At 31.3% G+C, this 21,207-nt stretch overlaps 3 protein-coding genes and 2 pseudogenes across 4 annotated transcripts; 2 read left to right on the plus strand and 3 right to left on the minus strand.

The window, feature by feature from the left end:
- Nucleotides 1-7,083: 7,083 nt before the first annotated feature.
- On the minus strand, nucleotides 7,084-8,297 carry LOC149880834 (uncharacterized; annotated as a pseudogene).
- A 4,778-nt stretch (nucleotides 8,298-13,075) lies between these two features.
- On the minus strand, nucleotides 13,076-13,576 carry LOC149880835 (uncharacterized; the record flags this gene model as incomplete). The annotated part of the gene is made up of 1 exon (XM_090067891.1): nucleotides 13,076-13,576. A coding segment is annotated over one exon (501 nt), but the record flags the coding sequence as incomplete, so codon positions are not given.
- Nucleotides 13,577-14,022: 446 nt separating this feature from the next.
- Nucleotides 14,023-21,207, minus strand: part of LOC149880836 (uncharacterized) — a 331,517-nt pseudogene continuing 324,332 nt past the window's right edge.
- Nucleotides 15,074-18,642, plus strand: LOC145187840 (zinc finger MYM-type protein 1-like). 2 transcript variants are annotated; one of them, XM_090069467.1, is made up of 5 exons: nucleotides 15,074-15,636; nucleotides 15,761-16,403; nucleotides 16,479-18,195; nucleotides 18,268-18,430; nucleotides 18,533-18,642. In XM_090069467.1, the coding sequence occupies exons 2-4, from the start codon at nucleotides 15,776-15,778 to the stop codon at nucleotides 18,401-18,403; spliced, it is 2,481 nt and encodes an 826-aa protein (XP_089925593.1). In that variant the 5' UTR covers nucleotides 15,074-15,636; nucleotides 15,761-15,775; the 3' UTR covers nucleotides 18,404-18,430; nucleotides 18,533-18,642. The 2 variants fall into 2 exon arrangements, with proteins under 2 accessions (XP_089925593.1, XP_089925592.1); XM_090069466.1 differs by having other exon boundaries at nucleotides 18,268-18,371; nucleotides 18,533-18,641.
- On the plus strand, nucleotides 18,751-21,190 carry LOC149880837 (uncharacterized). The gene has a single exon (XM_090069677.1). It carries the CDS (start codon nucleotides 18,865-18,867, stop codon nucleotides 20,833-20,835), a length of 1,971 nt encoding a protein of 656 aa, XP_089925803.1. The 5' UTR covers nucleotides 18,751-18,864; the 3' UTR covers nucleotides 20,836-21,190.

Genomic DNA, 21,207 nt, shown 5'->3' on the forward strand with positions numbered 1-21,207 from the left:
TAGACTATTTTATTTTTATTTCAAATACTTTTAAAAAGTATTTTGCCCAGCACTGTCAGATGATTCAAAATATGAAATTCACAGAGAGAATGGTAGCTATGTTTTTTTTTCTAAAACAAAATGGAGTAATAAAAATACAAAACAATATAAATTTCAAACTTTTTGTATCAAATAATATGATTATTTCATTTTGTTATGCATGCCATTTTCATTTTAATTGAATTACTGGAAATTAGTCTTTTTCAAAAAATTGATTTCTTATGATTTTTCTGTTCAAATCATTTGTCAAAAGTCTTACCTTGCATTCAACAATACGAATAAGCAACTACTATAATAACATTAAAATATACTTAACTATATCAATTGAACTTTGTAAAGAGTTATGCAAAAACATTTCCCCCATTCATGGTTTTAATTTTAGAGAGTAAAGCAATAAACAGAAACTATTGTCGTTGGACAGTTGAGTATGAAGACCTGTTTTTTAAATGGTTTCAAAAATACTTGGACAAAAAAGCTGGTTGGCCAGGTATTTATTTTAAATAGAGTATGGTACCTTAAAATGCATGAATTAGAAGCTTAAGCAAATTTATCTAAATAACAGCTATACCAATTTGGTGTTTATGTTACCTAGCAACAACTAATTATAATGAAATCCTTCAATTAGGAGCAGTACAAATCATATTTGTATATTAAGTGAACTTAACTGTTATTGAAATAAAGTTTTTAAACTTTAACAAATTAAAAAAATGTAAAGTATATTTTTATAAAATTTCTTACTAATGTATTTCTGAGAGTAAGCTAAATTTTATCACTAAACAAGCAATAAAAATGATCTTTTTATTTAGAGCGTGATTACATAAAAAAGTTTCAAGAACTCGTACCATTCTCATACAAAACAATTAGAACAAAAGTAAACAACGAAAGAAAGAAAAGACGTAACTCAGTAATGCTTCGCAAAAATAATATGAACATTAGCGTGTGAGAATATCCTACTTCAGCATTTCTCTTTTTTTTCTTTTGTTAAATCTTTAACTAACAAATTCTTAACTGCTTAAGTATTCTTTCTTGTTATCTTTATTATAAAAAGCTTCTTTAAGTTTCTTTAGAGCAATTTTATTAGCACATGATTATTCCAGTAAAATAGTGAAGGCAAAACTTGTGCATTATTACTTTCAGATTACTTAAAAATGTTGCAGCTAAAATCCTTTTAAACTAACAATCTTGTTGCTAAATATGACATAAATTAATATGATGAATCCAGAATTATTTTTAAAATAATAAAAACATAAATAACTTCTAACAAAACAGCAAATATATTTCAGAAGTTTTGGATGATCCTTTTTTTTTTATCTTTGATTACAAACTATAAGAACTTGTTTTTACTTTATTCTTAACGTTAAATTAAAATATATTGGTAAGTTTCAAAAAATTCAGCGTCTTTTATTACAGAGTGAACTTTACTTTATTAGCAGAGTGAACTAAAAAATATATCTAAATAATTTCTGAATAAGCATTGAACTTATATAGATGTATTAAATTGTATGCTTATTTGAAAGGCTACAAAAATGAAAGTTAAACTTACAATAACATAAAATAATGACGAAGACTAAGAAGACTTTTAAGCCAATATCATTTGGAAGAATCCACAATAGGGATATGACAATTTTGCAACCCTATATCCCCATACTAAATTTAGTGGAGATTTTGTTCAAAAATCAGAAAAATAACAAGCATTTTTACTATATGTCAAAAAAGTTCACCCCCCAAATAAAAAATATTTGTAAATTTTTTTTAAAAAATGTAGTTTTGCAACACTTCTTCCACTACTTTATAGAAACCAATAAACATGTATAATTAAAATTTGTCTGCTGTGTATTTGACAATAAGTATTTAATATTTAGTTTTTCTATGCTATGGCATAATGGCATTAAGTCTTGCATCACTTTCACAGCACGTTCTGCACATATATTTGAACGTTGTGTTGGTATTAGTGTTGGCTCAGTGGACCAAAACCTTTTCAATGATTTCAATGCTTTAGGATGCTCATTGCATGCTTCTAATAGATTAACATAGTCTGCAGGATTGAAGTAGTGACCCCCAAACCATATATCACCCCATGAACCACAGATGAAGTCACATGCTGCTTGAGCTGATTCTGATTCTTGGTATTCTGGTACTAAAATGTAAGCAAGTAGAATAAAAATGGCTCTCGAATTCCACCTTGCATTGCTTATAGCAGGAAGTGATTTGAAACTAACTTTTGGAAAGTTACCTGTGCTTTTAAACTTTCTATAACATGCTATTAAGTGATTCAGGAAATCCATATCATCTCTCCAGCGAGTTCGCTTCACTTTTGTCAAAGGATTTCCAATATTACTAAACAATAGCTTCAACTTCTCGTAATCTTGCTGCAACCTTGTCACAAAAGGGTAATGGAGATATGGTGACATTGTCGATCCTTCAAAAAGATCATTCATGACATGTTTCAAAAGAGTATCTAGAATATGGTGTTGGCATCCAATAAAAACAGGCTTTTCTAGTCCAATGGTTTTAAAATGTTTCTGTAACCGTGTTACTACACCATTTCTTAATCCTGTATTTGTAGATGTTGTGTCAGATACAATCATTTTTATGGCTGGCCACAGCTCATACTCATCTAGCACATGCTTTATTCCATTATATATTGTTTCACTTTTTCCATTCATCATTTCCAGAACAGCAAGCCTAACCTCTCTATTTTCATTTTTCAAAACAACTACTTGATGTTCCATTTTCTTTATTTGTTTTCCATCAAAGTGCAAAGACCACTTGCTTTCAACTTTTCTCCTTCTTTCATAACACCTTTGTAGATACCACTTTGCGTTGGAGTATGAATAGAAATACCACTTTCTGAAAGAGTTTTACAGACTTTATGTGCTTTTTTGGTACTAATCTAAGCAGAAATCACTAAATTTACTGCTGAATTTGTTTTTTGTTTTTTAGATGATGATGAAGGACCTTCAGCTTCAATATCACTGCTGGAACACTGCTCTTCACTTTCTGAAGGTTCTCCTTCACTAGCTGATTCAACAAAATCTTGTCCTTGACTGATGGACATTTGTTTCTTTATCAACACTAATTTTCTTGGATGAATACCTTCAGCATCTTTAATTGTGGTACAATATCCAGCTCTTCCATTTGTTGACTTTTGAAGACAATAAAATTCTTTATCTTCCTGACACAACCATTCACCTTTCTCATCGGTTATGTCAAACAATCGTGTAAAATGTTGAGTTCCGGGTTTTCGACTAGCATTGTCAAGTTTTTTCAATACATTTTCTATTTTTCTTTCTGCTGCCGATTTCCCTTGTTGAATAGGAATATTTAGCTTTCTCCATAGCAATTTAGTTTCTTCAGCCACAATTGCAATTCTCTCCTTTCTACTTTTCACATTTGATGACAAACTTTTAAATCGATCAATGATACGCTGTTCTGTTGGCATCTTATTCATTTCACTAATACTTTTAACAACAGTAGTACATTTTCTGGAAGTTTTAGCTTTTTCAAACCTTACTAAATTTGATTCCCAAACTTTCTTATTCTTGTTTGAAGCAACTCTATTTTTGGACATAATGTTCAAAACACAAGATAACAGTTTGACAAAGTTAAAGAAGACAATTCCGGTTATATGCAAAAAACCAATTATAAAATGCTGAAGCACTTCCGCGCGGTCCAACAGGGTTCAAATCGAAAATTGCAGTTATTAAAAGTTTCAGTTATCTTGTAAAGAAATCTGTAGAATTTATGATGTTTGTGATCACAGTCGTATATTGAGTAAGATTGGGTTCTCTATTATATTTCTAATTTATAACTCACTAAAAAGATAGGAAAAATTATTTTCAGCTTAAGGGGTGATCTTTTTTGACAATTTACATAAAAAAATATATATTTTATGTTTATAAATATAATTTCTCCACTCATGGTTACATGGGGAATAAAAAATTCTTAAATTTTTTTTTTAGTCATACCCCTAATCCACAACCGTTTTACTTAGCATGCGTTTTTAAGAACTAGATTTACGCATGTGCAGAGCTGTTTAAAACTAACGGCTCCGGAAAAGAAAAGCAGGAAATTTTTATATACAAGGAAATAAAACTCTTCTTAGCAAGATGATAGGTCTTGAGCTTTACATAAAAAGAAATTTACACAACTGATGCAGAAGAAACCAAATTTCACTTAAACATTTAAAAAGAAAAAATTTTTTACATTTAATTTTAAAATTCTATTCTTTCTTTTTATCTTATTATGCTTAAAGACGAAAGATATCTTTTAAATGACCCTAATTTTCCAGTTCACCAAGGCGAGTACTTTCTATAGCACTCTCTTTAATAGCTAGTAATTTGACTTTGTTCATCATTTAATTTTCCTGAAGAATAATTTCCTTTAGCTCGGCAATAATTGGGGACTTTTTAATAAATATTCGCAGTTTAAAGTATTAGGCAGCGTCGGGATCCCGACTTTTAAAAACGGGTTGAGATAGAGAGCACGAAAAAGTCTTCCATGGTTGGAACCTTGATTAATTTTCCTAAAAAAATAACCTTTACAAAAATTTCTCAAAAAATTTAAAGCCTTCGACCAATTATAATATTAAATTTTGTCGCTTTAAATGGTGAAAAACGTTTACCCACCTGCATTTACGAGATAGAAAAAGTTTAAAAAAAAAAAATCTTAACTATGGTTGTAAGAAAAAATCTCCAAATTACGACGGCACTCATTATATTTTTCGAGCATATCGGAAAAGATGTAGTTTATTTAGCAAATATTTTGCTTCTTAATCAATGAGGCAATTATTGCACAAAATACTCATCTATTGTTACACTCAATAGTATTAAACATTAAAGTAACTTGATTGGGAAAAGAAAGGGGAAGTCATTACCTTAACCGGTTTTTGGAATAACCAATTTAACTATACTAATCTTTTCCAACACTCAATACCTCTGGAGCTCTAAGCGTTTTATAAAGATGGAAGAGGGTATTCATACTTTAGAAAAGGAATGTAGAGAAAATATATTTCATGAAATATTTCAACTTATTAGGAAATAATGAACCTAGCTAAATAAATCGTAACTAAACAATGATTGCTCGGAAAAGCATTCTGTTCGTAAAATTCTGTTTACAAGAAGACCTTGCGCTGCACGCAAAATTTAATGTCTGCTTTAAGTTAACTTAGCGTCAAAATTTGCGTAAAACAGACTGGTAGTATAAACAATTTCGCTAAACGGACATCAAATTTTATTTTTCATATTTGTAATTAATCAGCTAGTTAGGGAATAAACACTTTACTAAAACAACTAAATAATAGATTTATTTAAGATTTTTAGCAAGTTATATTGAGTTTGACGTAAGTTAAATAGTGTCCGCTTTAGGTGGACTTTTTTATGACTGTCCGCATTAGGTTGAAATAGTGTTATATATATACATATATATATATATATATATATATATATATATATATATATATATATATATATATATATATATATATATATATATATATTACACAAATAAATTGCTGATTTTTTGGAATAAAAACCATGTGCATGCAAGGACCTGGGAAGACGTAACCTGCCAAAAATCACTTTTTGCGTTCAACGTGCTTTGATAGATTACCCATAACAACCGTGGCCTTTGGTCCACCATGAACAGTATAAGTTATTTATTTTCCTTAAATATGCATCTTCCAATATCTGAAAAAAATCCATGTACTCGGGTGATAAAAAGCCTACAGAAGTCCTAGAAGTAGCCTTATTTTGCTTTTTTTTTAACTAAAAAATACCCTAGAAACGGTATAGATATACTTAGCAACGGATACTTTACAGCCTTATTAATTAGTACTGCTAATAAAAGTTTTAATATAATACTTTTTTATAAAAGAACTGTACAAGAGAACTTGAAAAAAATACATATAACACTTAAAATAAAAACAAATTAAAATTATTTATAAATAAATACAATGTTCTATCTAATATGGTATATTATATCAGGTAGAACATTGTATGTATGTGTGTGTATATATATATATATATATATATATATATATATATATATATATATATATATATATATATATATATATATATATATATATATATATTTGTACTTATTTTATATATTAAACACAACATTTTATTTATTTCATTTGTAGATAGAACGAGATAATACTGCGGGGACGAAATGACTGCCGACTTAGCATGATATTTTTGTTAATCACTACTTGGTACATACCATGGTTTACTTGAGTTACATAACATAAATTTTTTTCAGCAGTTTTCAGTAGAAGAATTAAAATTTGTTAGTAAAAACTGCATTTATTTAATATTAGTCAATAAATAATTAATAATAAACAAAACATGTCAGAGAGCAAGAATAAAGTTAGTCCTTATGAGAAATGCATATATTTTAATAAAGAGGAGACTTCTTGTGGTCCTTTTAAGCGTTGGAACAAAGATGGAATCTTTCAAGTTAATGAATAAACTGCTGACATAACTAATCATCTACAAGCTTTAAAGGTATGAATAATATTAGAGTATTATTTGCTTTTTTATTAAAAGAAACAGGATTTCTTACTCCATAGGTGGAAAATTTAACGTTACTGTTTTATAGCTACTACCGACAAACCAGTGGAATGAAAAAACCTGGATTGAAAGCCGACTACAAGCTTATCTTTCACGCAATGACTCATTATGTACGTACCATCGTTTTTCTTTTGGTATTGGGTGGAAGCAGCCAAACAGTTGTCAACACCCAAGACATGATTTTCAAATCGGTAAAAAAGCACCAAAAATTTGATCCATCTCTTTGAACACCCTTGCTGCTTATAACGAAAAGAATTTATCACTTCCTGTTGGAGCCGTATTTTGCTTCAGCCACCTAAAAAGTATTTCTACAGATAACAATATTGACATGTTAGAACCAGCTCCAACACCAATAAAGTCTTGCTTTCCTGCTGATGACATGTATGTTCCAGATATGTATGTTCCAGATATAACAATCATTTCAGATGAAACTATCGATTAATCAAAAAAAGCAGCTAGCTCTTCGTGTGAAGTATTTAGAGCAAGTCCACTGTCCTTTCAGATAAAGCAAGTTCACCAGCAGCTGAGGACAATGTTAAAGCCAAGTGAATATGTGACAACTCAACAAATTCGATCATTATTCTGTAGGCAAATTAACTTGTATATTTACAAATACCCAAAGTATGTATGCTAAAAGCTATTAGTTGGTGGATTTCCATCTCTGTTGCTTGAAGAGGTTCCAGCTCTTATGCTTGAAATTATTATAGTTTGGCTGGTTGAAGAAGACCCAGTCTTGGATTTAAGACTGACATCCAACTTTCTTTTATTTCTTTTACCCCTTTCCTTAATAAAATTAATTTTGGTTGAACCTTCAACCAAGACTTCATTTGTTTCTTCCTGAAGAAGTTCCTCTTCAGCATCTTCCTCTGCTTCATCCTCGTTAAAATTTGCGGAGATCCTTACCTTTGGCAAGTTGACCATACAGTAAACTTGCACGTGGACATTTTCAACATCAAACTTTGTCCTTCTGTAGGTCACAACTGCACCTCCTGATCAGAACACTCGCTTAGAGCCAGCAATTGATGTCTGAAAAGTAAAATAAATTTAATGTTGTGTCAAATTTTCAAACAAATAAAATTAAAATAGACTGGGAAAATCTTTCAAACGGCTGAAATTCAAATTTAAATTTTAGTGACAAAAGTTCAAAAATTTGGTTTTAAGAATTTTGGAAATTGGCGATTCCCTATCCTTTCTAAAAACCTATTTTAAAACAAAGTTTTATTTATAAAAAAAATTATCTTCAAAATAGTTTTTTTTACCTGAGATACAAAGATATTTTCTGGCACACTTGGTATTAAGAGGATACTCCAAATGATGCCTTCTCCACCATTGTAGTACATCGACATCGGCTGGAGAAGGATCTGTTAAGTTGAGGTACCTGTTCATTTCCAACTGCATGGGGCTAATGGCTACCTCAAAAAGTGAACGAGTGGGCTGGCTAGACTGAGAAAATCTCATTTTAACACTAAAAACAATAATGACTGTTGTAAAAAAGATATGCATATATATATATATATATAATTTTTTTTTTTTACCTAAAAGTATTTAATTTTAAAATTTGAATTTCAATTACCTAATTTTAACTTCAATGCTGGAGTCTTCTTCATCAACTTCCTCAAAAAATCTGTGATTCAAGTCATGTACTAGCTCAACTTCATTCTCCTTGATCATCAGCTCAATCATTTCCCTGTAATTTGGACTTTCATTTTCTGCAAGTGTAAGTCCTTTGTAAAATGCGTGGGGAATTGCTCCATAAGCATAGAGCTTGTTTCGGGTCCCACAAACCGGAAATCTCTTTTCCAAGGTAAGGTTTTGCAGAATACTTTGGTCTCCTCGTTGATTGTTGGTTTATTGAGTTAAGAATTTAGATAACCATTGATATTAAAAAGTCTTGATACCAAATAGCAGATGGTTGGTTTTTTGTCAGAAGAAAATAATAAAGACATCACTTCAATCTTGATGAGTGGACGCATGTAGGCAGTAATCTGAATAAAAAATTATTAAAATTATTGATAAATATTATTCTTTTAACTGTGAAGGGCTTACAATGTTAATAACTTCAGAATCATTTGCTTGACTTGTACTTGGCTCGGAACTGACAAAAGGCTCTTAAAGCTTTTTCTGGTGTGAGTAACAAATTATTAGTATTCAGAGTTTCTCCAGTATTTGCTTCGTATGTGCTTGGATTGTTTCTATCAGTAACAATACTACATAAAAAATCTGCTTCTGAAGATACATTCTTGTCAAAAGGAAACATTCCACTTTTCCTAAATCCACTTTGAATGTTTGTAATAGTAATACTTTTTTCATATGCGATGTTAACACAAGATGCAATTTCGTAAATAGTGATTGGCACTCCAGGATGATTTAGAAGCCAAGATTATACTGCGTCATTGTAATAAACTTTGAATGGAGCAATTAAAGACACATTTAAGGGCTGCATTTTGTGACTACTATGTGGTGGTATAGTAAGAATAGTAACATCATTATTCTTTGCAAGATCAAGAGCTTTCTTCTCTTTAATCCAATTACTGAGAACTTTTATATTATTTATTATAGCCATATCAAAAGCAATTGATTTTAAACTTACAACAGACTGTCCATAACACATTTGAGAGTAGGTAACAATATGCTGTTTCAAAAGATTTTCTTGTTCTTCAGTAAATACTCATCTTGTAGAAAAATTGGGTTTTATAGTTATGATTTTTCCATCTTTTATTCCTTTTTTTCTTTTAACATATCTGTATACATAAAAACACACATTAGGAATTTGCTTTTTGTTACAAACTTATGCAAGTTTCATTTACTAAGTAGGAGAAAGTAGTATTTATTGGTGCAGAATACATAAGCATAAATTAACTGCAAAGGGTGCTGTGATTAAGATTCATTTTTCCTGCAGCATTTTTTAATAAACACCATCCTGCTAAAACTATATCAATAGCTACCACCATAGAATTACTTTAGAAGGTTCCTTTACTAGTTTTTCCTACATAGCTCCTCATTCTAATCTAAAAATACTAAAGCAATAACAAAGAGGCTTTACAATTCATGGTCATATCGTGGTTTAATACAACGGTGAGCTTTAATTTACATAAATAGATTTTATGTAATAGTAGAAATCAGTATAAAAACATAAATTAAATGTATCTTAATCCTTCAACAAAAAAGAGTTAATAAAGCAAAATTTTGTCTATGTAAACTTTTGTAACTTATGTTTATAAGACAAAATTAATTTTATGACTACATAAGTATTTCATCATACTACATGCATAAATACTAAATTAATGTGAAATTTATTTTTGCTACATAAACTTTATTTCGTGGGTATACTGACAAAAGACGTTAAGTCGGAAATAGGCAGTTTTGACTTAATTATGCAGTATTATAAAGTTTACAACGCTCTACAAACTGGTAAAATACACTAAGTCGAATGAAATATTATATTTTCTCTGATTTTAAAAATACATTTAACATTAAGTTGTAAAACGTGTATTTTATTCAGGCTAAAAGCTTTAAATTCCTTAATATTTTTCAAAGAGTCGTGGTGAATATTTTTGTAATGGAAAAAAACGTTAAATCGATTTAGCGCTACCTGTCTATAGATGCGTCACCTAAGTTATTTCTGGCAAAGAGCTTTAACTCCACTTGGTGGAGGTGGACAGCATGCATAGCACTATCGAATACTGTCAAAAGCGTACAAGACTGGTTAATTATATTTAAAATGAGTCGAGTAAAATGTGTTAAAAATAAATCCACCCTACAAAGCAATGCAGTTAAGTTATTTAGATATGCTTGCCTTAAAAACATTATCTTCTACTTTAATTTAAAAATATGAATACCGAAAATGAAATGGTGAATTGGTTAAAGATTAAATGTTTAAGATATTAAAAACTTTCTTTAGGTATAATATACTACCCAAGCAAAAAGTCACAACAGGCGTAGTACAGCGCCAGTACTGTCTGACTGGCAGTCAGTACTGGTTCTGCATTGGCATTTTTATGGGATGATAATAAGTACATCTGTATGATTAGGTACATCTGTATGATTAGGTCGTCCTTAAGTACATCTGTATGATTAGGTCGTCCTTAGGTCGACCCCTTTATACCAGAAAAGTTGCCCTAGCGCAAGTTTATCTTAAAAGCATTCTGAAATTTTTATAAAACTAAAACTTGTCCAAAATAATAAATCATTTTTTAACTTGTTAATTCTGATTTCATAAAACCACATTAAAGTGAAACGAATGAGAACCCAATAAGTAGCTCTGGTCATATTTTTCAATATATTCTATCTATCAATCTATAAATCTATTTCAAGTTGCTTCTGGATCTTCCGTTGGTGCAACTTTCGAACAGCTCGAACGTTTATAATCCTCGTTCTGACGTGTGCGTAATTTAAACCATTATATCGATCGGCAAACTTTTCCATTTCTATTCGACCTGAAAAAGCCAAATCGGTCTCTATGATTTTATAACAATCTTGAAAATAAAACTAGAGTATAAATTTGGAAAAATACTCATTCCACAAACTACCCTGGCTAATTCCAAAAAAAACATCACAAAGAAAAAATATAATATACTTGGGTAACCAAGGTCTTTCTCAAGATGGTACGCAAAAACCTTTTCAAAATCCTTCTTGCTTTCTGCTGTCTAAAGTGTATACGATCTTTTATTTTGTGCAATTACAGGGTGGCCCATAATTAGTGTCCCATCTTAAAAAAGCAATTCCTTGAAAACTAGGGATGGAAAACACATAAAACTTTTTGATAAACAATTTATTAACAATATCAAATAAAATTTAAAGATTTTTTTCGAAATGTCGACCATCGGCTTTCACACAAGCTTCAAGACGCTTTGGAAAGTCATCTACGGTGGCATGCAAGTAGGCGGGTGAAAGCGAATCCCATGCTTTTTGAAGCGCTTTCTTCAGAGAATCAATCGTTTTATGCGGTTTTTTGCACGCTTCAGCTTCCAGAACACTCCACACTGAGTAATCCATTGGATTGCTGTCGGGACTACTTGGAGGCCACTCATTGTGCTTGATGAAATCGGGGGTGTTTCGGCCGAGCCAATCTTGCACAATTTTGGCTTTGTGGGCTGGAGCACTATCCTGCATGAATGTCCAACAATGTCTACGAAGCTCCTTTTGACTCCATGGAAGTATTTCTTTGATCAAAACGTCATTCAGATAGTTTTGGGCTTTTACTTTAACGCCTTGTTGAACAAAAATCAATGGTGTCTTCTTGGTGGCACTGATACCCGCGAACACCATTACTGAAAGAGGATGTGCTGCCTTTTGTATTGTGATATTAGGCTTTGAGGAAGCGTAGACACGATCATTCTGCACATTGTGATGTTGTTGAACTGTAAAAATCTTCTCGTCTGTGAAAACGATGTTGAGATGAGCATTGTTGGCGAAACGGGCGAGGAGATCCTTGCAGCGATCCTTGCGCTTCTGCTTTGATGCCTGAGACAAAAGCTGTGCAGGATTTTTCTTGTAAGCTGTCAAATTTAGATAATCCTTGGTAATTCTTCCAAGAGAACTTCGAGAAATTTGGAGCTGTTTGGCCATTTGTCGCATACTGCGTTCTGGGTTGCGGCGCACCCGTTCACGAACTTGCTTGATTTTTGCATCAGTCACCACGGAGCGCTTTCTTCCTTTGCGTGGACGATCTGACATTGTTCTCAATGCTTTGAAGCGTTGAATTGTTCTATAAACAAGCTTTCGCGGCACTTTGAGTCTAGTCTGGATGTCGCGTGCTGAAACTCCTTTCTCATGAAAATCAATAATACTTTGCCGATATGGTGATGGTCTTGTCATTGCTAAAAAAACAAGTAAAGTGAGTGAAGGCAGCAGTAAATAGATCAAAATATATAATAATATCAAAAACCAAAGCAAAATTAATAGTTTTCCATCCCTAGTTTTCAAGGAATTGCTTTTTTAAGATGGGACACTAATTATGGGCCACCCTGTACTTAAGAAAAAAAAAAGTTTTTGCAATAAAAATTTTTAAACTTCAATAGGATGACCATTAGTAGACTGAAGAACATTAGCAGACTGAAGAACATTTACAGACTTTAGTGGTGGTTTTCAACTTTCTCTCAAAAGGCAATAAAGTTTTAGGTTTAAAAAATCTGAAGGATAAAAGTTATCTTAACAAGAAAAAAAATTTGCATTCAATAGTTGATAGTTGTAAACAATGTATTCAGGTAGTGTAATACATGTAAAAACTATATACATTAATCGAAACTTTGAAAAATGCTAACATACCTAATAACAGTGATAAGAACAACCCTTTTACCTTCTTTCGGTTTGGCTTTTGACTCCTTTTTTAATATTTGAACGGGATCAAATCTTATATCATTGTTCAAAATAATAGGTGACACGTTTTTATTCGAGTGATGTGTTTTATGAATAACTTCGGATGTTTCTTTTCTTTCATTCATTGGAAAGTGGTTATGAATCTACAACAACCGTTGACCTGTTGTTTTTATCTGTACCGAACCTGAAGCTACCTGATAAACATTTTCATTAACAGATTTCGAGTGACCAAAATGTTTAAAAACCAGCTCCTTTTCTTTTTCAGAAAGGTTAAGTTTGGCTAGTAGTGACGCAACTCTATGCCTGTTTTTAGTAGCATTTATAGCACCTTTTAAACTTAGCCTATTTAATATATCATCAATACATTGCCATCCACTGGCATGACTTTCACTACTACGTGTACTAGCCAATATATTCTCATTTTTTCTTGATACACCTGCGTCTCTTCTTATAGATTCGTCTGTGGGGAACTGCATGGCTTTGATTGTTTCTGGAGGAAATAACACTGGAACAAGATGATCCCCTCCTTTCCCTGTCTGATATGTTACCAACATGGTGTCAGACAGAAATTCTGTGGGGACATCATCTTTGTCCATCCATTCTCCACTTAGAGCCTCTTTCCACTGGTGCAACATTACACGCACGTAAAACAAATTTTAAAGTTCAATAATTATATAACGGCAACCCATTTTTAGCTTCGGTTTTAAAATTGATTTTAGGTTAGTTGTTTAAAACTATGATGAATCGTTAAGGCGACGATAAAATGTCGCCTTAGGAATACTGTCGCCTTAGGAATACTGTCGCCTTAGTGATGTATTTTAAGGTATCGTAAGTCGCCTTAGAGGCGAAGTAGTAATATATATATATATATATATATATATATATATATATATATATATATATATATATATATACATATTTAAAAAAAAAATAAAATTAAACTACCATACAAATACATTTTAACATAATTTAAACATAATTTTATACAAAAGAAATATAGTCTATGGACATTCTAAAAACAGCAATGTATTCAGTCAGTTGTATATTCAATATTAAAAAGGTAATATGAAGCAACAAAACACGACATCGCTAAAGACACATCGACTACGATGCTCGATTACTTCTCACCCATCCAACATAATACTGCATTTTATTACCTCATTTGTATTGCTGAATAAAATTTGTCATCATTACTTCTAAAAAGAAATTTTATTTTTTTATCATAACCTATTAAAAATAAAAGAAAGAAAAAAGGAATTCTCTCTCTTTATATGTATTAACAATAATAATAAAAATTTAGTTTCTTTTACTTTGTAATTTAATGTGTTCGCCATTCTGCAAACAGTTACAGGACGGTCTTTATTTGATATACCAAGTACAACATGCTCAAAAAACAGTAATGTATTTTTCAGTTGCACAGGGTATTCAATATTAAAAGTGTAATACGAAGCAAAAACACACGACATCGCTAAAGACACATCGACATCACTACGATGCTCAATTATTTCACAACCATCCAACATAATACTACAGTCTTTTGTTGTTATTTTTTTCCCTACTCGGCATTTTAATAGTTGGTGTATGCTGTGTCGGCTGGCTGTCAAATGTAATCAAAAAATCTGTTGATTCCTTAAACAATCTTGGCAATAAAAGAATCGCTGCATTTAAGATGGCATCTATAATATTAACTATATATATGTACATATATATATATATATATATATATATATATATATATATATATATATATATATATATATATATATATATATATATATATATATATATTATATATATATATATATATATATATATGTATAATATATATATATATATATATATATATATATATGTACATATATATAGTTTGGGGGGCCAGTGCCGTGGCAAAGGCCCCCCAAACCCCCCATTTGGGGGGGGCCCACGAGATATAAGGGGCCCGTTTTTTAAAAAATGATAAAATTTTTTATGGCATTTTATTATTTTAACAGATAATTATCAATTATATTCAAACTATAAAATAAAATAAATGCTACTAAGACAATTTTAATGTGAAAAAAAACAACTGATGAGAATGGACATCCTTGTTTAGTTTCTGTGTCTATATAGTAGCTTAACTCTAAAATTTTTACTCATACTTTTATGAAAAACACGGAATTTTTTAATCTTGACATGTTTCGTAGTTAACATACTACATTTTCAAAAGATTAAATAACAATTTAAAACTCTGGATATAAATATAAAATCAAAATTTGAAGACATTACAGAGAAATATTAACCGACAAATAGAATTGTTACAAACCAATAAAAATTATAATACAAATTATGATATCATAAATAGCATGCAAAAAATTATGTAAATAAAACAAACTAGATTGACAAATTTATATTATAATGAACAGTTTATTTAAAGATGAGTTTTCCTATTTCACATGGAGTTTTCACACCGGGATATTTCCCGGTGGGCCGTCAGCAATACAACATTTTAAAATTTTATAATATTTTAAAAAGTATTTTCTTTAATTTTTTTAATAACTTTCTAGAATAGTAATAAAAAATTGTGAGTTGAAATACGATTTGAAATATTGATTTCTGCGTGTCAGTTGCTTCATTTGACTGTATGATGTGTGTGTAGTTGGTTAAACCGAAACGCAATCGTCATTATTCAAAATTCGTAGTGAGCGTGGCTGAATCAGCTGAGCCGGTAAGTTTATTATTTTTAGGAGACATTATTATTTTTCATTTAATTTATTTGTATAAATTAAATAGGTATAGTACTATAGTAGGACCTAAAAGTAAATTTTATAAACTATCTGTTCTATTTTTAGGTATTAATTATTGGAATGAAGAAAGTGAAAAGTGGTGCAGCTAAGAGAAGAGAAGCAGCTGCAGCCAGGGAAGTAATAACTAAGTACCCCAAACTTACACAATTTTTGAAACCAGCAGTTCAAGCTGATGGTGAATCAGTAGCAATAACAGAAACCAATAATGATGTTACAGCCAATGCAGAAAATGATTCTGTTTCTTGTTTTGGTTTGTCTGCTGAAGGAGACTCTAATATGGCAATCTGTGAGTGTATACCAACTGCCACAACACTGCCACTTCTTTTTCTCAGTGATGATCCTTCTGATTGGCCAGAAAATGTTTCTGATGCACAGAGGTGTGACATTGTTGAACGTGGTGTAAAGCAAATTGAGATAGATTTTCCACACAATCAAGAAAGACGACGATTTTCAGTGACTTATTATAAACGACAGATGAAGAATGGAGAAACTATTGTACGGTCATGGCTTGTGTATTCTATGAAAAGTAATAAAGTTTTTTGCTTCTGTTGCAAACTTTTTGGTATATCAGATTCACCATTCCGACAAGGGATGAACACATGGGAAGGTTTATCCAAAAAACTGAATGATCATGAAACAGGAAGTACACATCTCAGGTGCTTTGAACAGTGGATGACATTACGAAAAGGTAAACTGTTTTAAAAAAAATTTTGTCATTAAATATAATAAATATTTATATATTTTACCAAATTCAACATTGCAGGCATAATGAATCAAACAACCATTGATGAGCATCAATACAAGTTGCTTCAAAAAGAGCGAAAATTTTGGAGAGCAGTATTGGAACGATTACTAGACATCACTCTATTTCTTTCTGCGAGGAATCTTGGATTCCGTGGTTCACAAGAGGTCATTGGTTCCAAGAACAATGGAAACTTTCTTGGGTTGTTTGAATTGATGGCGAAGTATGATAGTGTGCTCGATGAACTTTTACGTCGGATTCAGAAGAAAGAAACTAATGAACATTATTTGAGCAATGATACCCAGAATGAGTTGATTGAATTGTTAGCCAAGGAGATTGAAGCCGAAAACCTTTCCAAAGTAAAGAAAGCGAAATATTTTTCCATTATTTTGGATTGTACGCCAGACGTTTCACATAAAGAACAAATGAGCATAATCCTACGATCAGTAGTTTGCATTCCTGGGACAGGTATCAACATTTCTGAAAATTTCTTTGGATATCTCAAGGTAGATGATACCACTGGAAAAGGGCTTTTGGATGCCTTTCTAGATCAGACAAAAAAGTGGGAATTAAATATTCTTGACTGTCGAGGCCAATCCTATGATAACGGTGCTAACATGAAAGGAAAGGCAAAGGGTGTTCAAGCTAGGCTTCTTCAAATGAATCCCAAAGCTCTATATGTTCCGTGTGCAAACCATTCACTTAATCTAGTCATTGTTGACGGTGCAAAGTCATCCAACAGTGCAATTACTTTTTTCGGAGTTCTTTCAAGATTGTATACACTCTTTTCATCATCTCCTGCTCGATGGCATATTTTAAAGTCATGTATACCCATTTCTGTCAAGCCTCAATCCGATACCAGATGGGAAAGTAGAATAAACTGTGTGAAACCTCTTCGCTATCACCTGAAAGAGATATTAGAGGCATTAGAAAAATTGGAAGTGTATGCTCTAGAGAAGAGAGATGGCGCAACAGCTACAGAAGTATGTTCGCTGATGGAATATATGATGACATGGCCATTCATATTGTCAATCGTTATTTGGTATGACGTTTTATACCAAATTAACAAATCAAGTAAGCTTCTGCAGTCCTCTACAACTTCCCTTGATGTCTTGGATAGTGAAATAAAGGCCACATATGCATTTCTTCAGCAATATCGTGAAACTGGATTTTCAGACGCACACATGAAAGCATCAGAAATCGCAGAAGTGTTGGACATTGCAAAAATTTTTCCAGAAGTGCGTTCCCGACAAAAAAAGATGATTCATTCATACGAGTGTGCCGATGAAGCTCACACCATCCAATTAGAACAGAAGTTTAAAGTTGATTTCTTTTTACCACTCCTTGATATGTCAATGGGATCAGTAAAGGAGCGTTTTGAACAAGTCAGTAGTATCACAGAGCTCTATGACTTCCTATACCGTTCTGAGAATCTTATTCAAATCTGTAAAGAAAATTCTTTGTCTTTATATTGCAAAAATTTGCAAGCAAAGCTTGGCGATATAGATTCGGATGATCTGGAAATGGAATTAAAACGATTTGTCATAGTGGTACAGGAGAAAGAAAGTACTCACATGAAATCTGCACATGATTTTCTTAATTACATTTATAAAGAAGAGCTGCAAGAAACTTATCCAAATCTTGCCATTGTGTTACGCATAATCCTTACCTCACCAGTAACTGTCGCAAGTGCTGAACGTAGCTTCAGCAAGCTAAAATTGATTAAGACTTTTCATAGGTCAGTATATTTAATCTTGCTACTTTATACATAATAGATGTAGCTCTATGCATTTCTTTTCACTTTTTATAGGTCAACAATGGTTGATGACCGCTTGTCTTCTCTGGCGATGCTGTCAATTGAGAACGATGTGGCAAGAAAATTAAATTATGAGGAGATAATCAACAAATTTGCAAGTATGAAAGTTCGCCACAAGTCATTTCTGTGACAATTGTGAATATGTGATTTATTACAGGTTTTGAAGTATTACCAATATAATATAACAAACATTATTCTGATAATTATCCGTACATATACGTTTGTCTATACTTATATGTCTTATTTTTGATGTTTTTAGCCTTTAGAAAAAATGTGACGCATATATATCCTGTAATGTGATGCCACAAAAATAGGGCCCAAAAAAATGATTTGGGGGGGGCCCAAATGTACCACGCCACGGCACTGTATGTATATGTATATGTGTGTGTCTTAATATATATATATATATATATATATATATATATATATATATATATATATATATATATATATATATATATATATATATATATATATATATTAAGACACACACATATACATATATGAAAAAGTTTTTAATAATAAAAAATATTAGTTGTAAATTGAGTAAAATAAATTTACCACCTTATCTCTATTTATATCAGTTTTTTTATGTGTGTATTTTACACAATTTTATTATTTATAAAGTGTTTTTTCAGGAAGCGTATAACTAACTGGCGTAATAACCGTAGTCATGTGTATGCAATTTCACAATCTATTGATTCCCCAACAAATGATTCAAATTTTAGTGAAAACTTAGCTATAAAAACTTTTAATTGTGGTTGTTTGTTGCAATCAGAAAGTGAGAATGAATCAGATTGTGATCATCAGCCCGAAATAAATGTTTTGCAAAGTTTTGATAGTTTTATTTATCCTTCAGATAATGAATTTTGTGAGTTAACGGATAATAGTCAATCATTATTAAAAGACATTCGTATTTGGGCATTAAAACATCAAACTACACGAGAATGTGTTAATGACTTGTTATCAATTTTGAGAAATCATGGGCACCAACTTCCAAAAGATTCAAGGACAGTTTTAGGAACATTAAACAAAGTTGATACAACCGAAATGAATGAAGGTGAATATAAATACCTTGGCATAAAAGAAGGCCTTGAAACAATTTTAAAGCACAGTGCATATAACTGCGATGAAATTAAGCTACTCTTTAATGTAGATGGTCTCCCTATTTTTAAATCATCGGGATACCAGTTATGGCCTATTACATCTCAATTTTCTGTTTTTCAATCTTTTACTGTTGCCTTATATGGTGGTCAGAAAAAACCAAATCCTATTGAGTTTTTGACCAATTTTGCACATGAGCTAAAAGAGCTGCATAATAAAACAGTTATTTTATGTGGTAAATCCTATTATGTCTCAATATTTGCAATTCCATGCGATTCGCCTGCTCGCAGTCTTCTAAAGGGTATCGTACAACATAGTGGTTACCATGCCTGTGAGAGATATGATGAGGCTGGTGTGTCTATTAAAGGTCGTATAGTTTATGGTACAATTAATAGTAATTTGATTTCAAAAAGAACTGATTATGGGTTACGTTCGGGTCAGTATGCTCAACTAGATAATGAAAACAGATCTCATCAGCATTTTGTGACTCCATTGTATGAAATTCAACAACTAGATCTTGTTCAACAGTTTCCATTGGACTATATGCATCTAGTTTGTTTAGGAGTAATGCGTCGTATTTTATTGTATTTAAAAGGAGGATATCCACAGATATTTTCAGGAAGATTGGCTTCTGCAGATCTGATAGAGATATCTCATCGTTTAAGTGAACTGAAAGGAAAATTACCTTCAGACTTTGCGAGACAACCACGTGAACTAACTGAAGTTAATCGATGGAAGGCTACTGAATTTAGAACTTTTCTTCTATACACAGGCATTGTTGTACTAAAGGGTGTTCTGGAACCAAAAAAGTACAAACATTTTTTGAGTTTAGCCCTTGCAATACGCATGCTATGTGAAGAGGAAACCATCTTACGATGCAGTTATCTAAATTCAGCAAGGCAACTTTTAAATTATTTTGTTACTAATGCACATGAGCATTATGGTGATACTTTCACTGTATACAATATACATAACCTCAAGCATCTTACTGATGATGTTGAATTTTTTCAATCTTCTCTTGATGTTTTTTCATGTTTTCAATTTGAAAATTATTTGAAAACCTTAAAAGGATTGGTACGTGGTAAACAGAATCCATTAAAAGAAATATTTAAAAGGTTTCACGAATTAAAAGATACTTACTCTGAGAAAACAATTACTATTACCAAGTTTAATGGTCCTACTAACTCTTGGTTTAATACTCAAGATTGTATATGCTTTGTGAATAACATTTTGCCTGATGGTAGATTAGTATGCAAGATGTACAAAAAGAGTGAACTAGATAATTTTTTTGAAGATTTTGTTTTTTCTAAGACTCTTCAAATATATCTGATAAGAAAAGATACACTTTGGTCAAATCAACTAACTTATGCAAATATAAAATGGAGAAAATGTGTTTGCTTAGCACATGGAAATGATCAAGTTATCATACCCTTGCTAAATTGGGTAAATTTGGGCTGAAAAAAAAACAACTTAATAAACTTTTATTTAATTTATATTAAAATTTTCTATTTCTAAACCTTTTTTATGAGAATAGATTTATTTAAATATACTGACTTTGGTTTTATTATTAATCTGTTTATAAAACTTATAAAATCTGAATTTAAAAATGTGATTATAAGAAATCAAAATTGAATGGCTTATGTTTCTAATTTAAAAAAAGTAAAAAGAGGTTTACGACTAATGTAATGTGTATCCACTTTTGATTTGTTCATTAAGTCCTTATTTTATTTGCAGGCTTTTTAGTACTGTTGTTATAACTGAAAAAGGTCTTCCAACCAAGACAGTGGTTCCTTCTCATTGGGTTAGTTTAGACAAATGTATTGTTTACAT

The sequence above is a fragment of the Hydra viridissima genome, unplaced genomic scaffold, assembly GCF_058129835.1.
Source record: "Hydra viridissima isolate aposymbiotic clone 2 unplaced genomic scaffold, HvirCarnegie_v1 scaffold_12, whole genome shotgun sequence".
Classification (NCBI taxonomy): Eukaryota; Metazoa; Cnidaria; class Hydrozoa; order Anthoathecata; family Hydridae; genus Hydra; species Hydra viridissima.

Bases quoted from the DNA above. Each gene is read 5' to 3' on its own strand.
- LOC145187840 (XM_090069466.1), top strand. From the start codon at position 15,776: ATGAAGAAAGTGAAAAGTGGTGCAGCTAAGAGAAGAGAAGCAGCTGCA. The intron at 18,196-18,267 runs GTCAGTATATTT...CACTTTTTATAG, and splicing joins TTGATTAAGACTTTTCATAG to GTCAACAATGGTTGATGACC. The intron at 18,372-18,532 runs GTATGAAAGTTC...TGATGTTTTTAG, and splicing joins GATAATCAACAAATTTGCAA to CCTTTAGAAAAAATGTGACG.
- LOC149880837 (XM_090069677.1), top strand. From the start codon at position 18,865: ATGTGTGTATTTTACACAATTTTATTATTTATAAAGTGTTTTTTCAGG.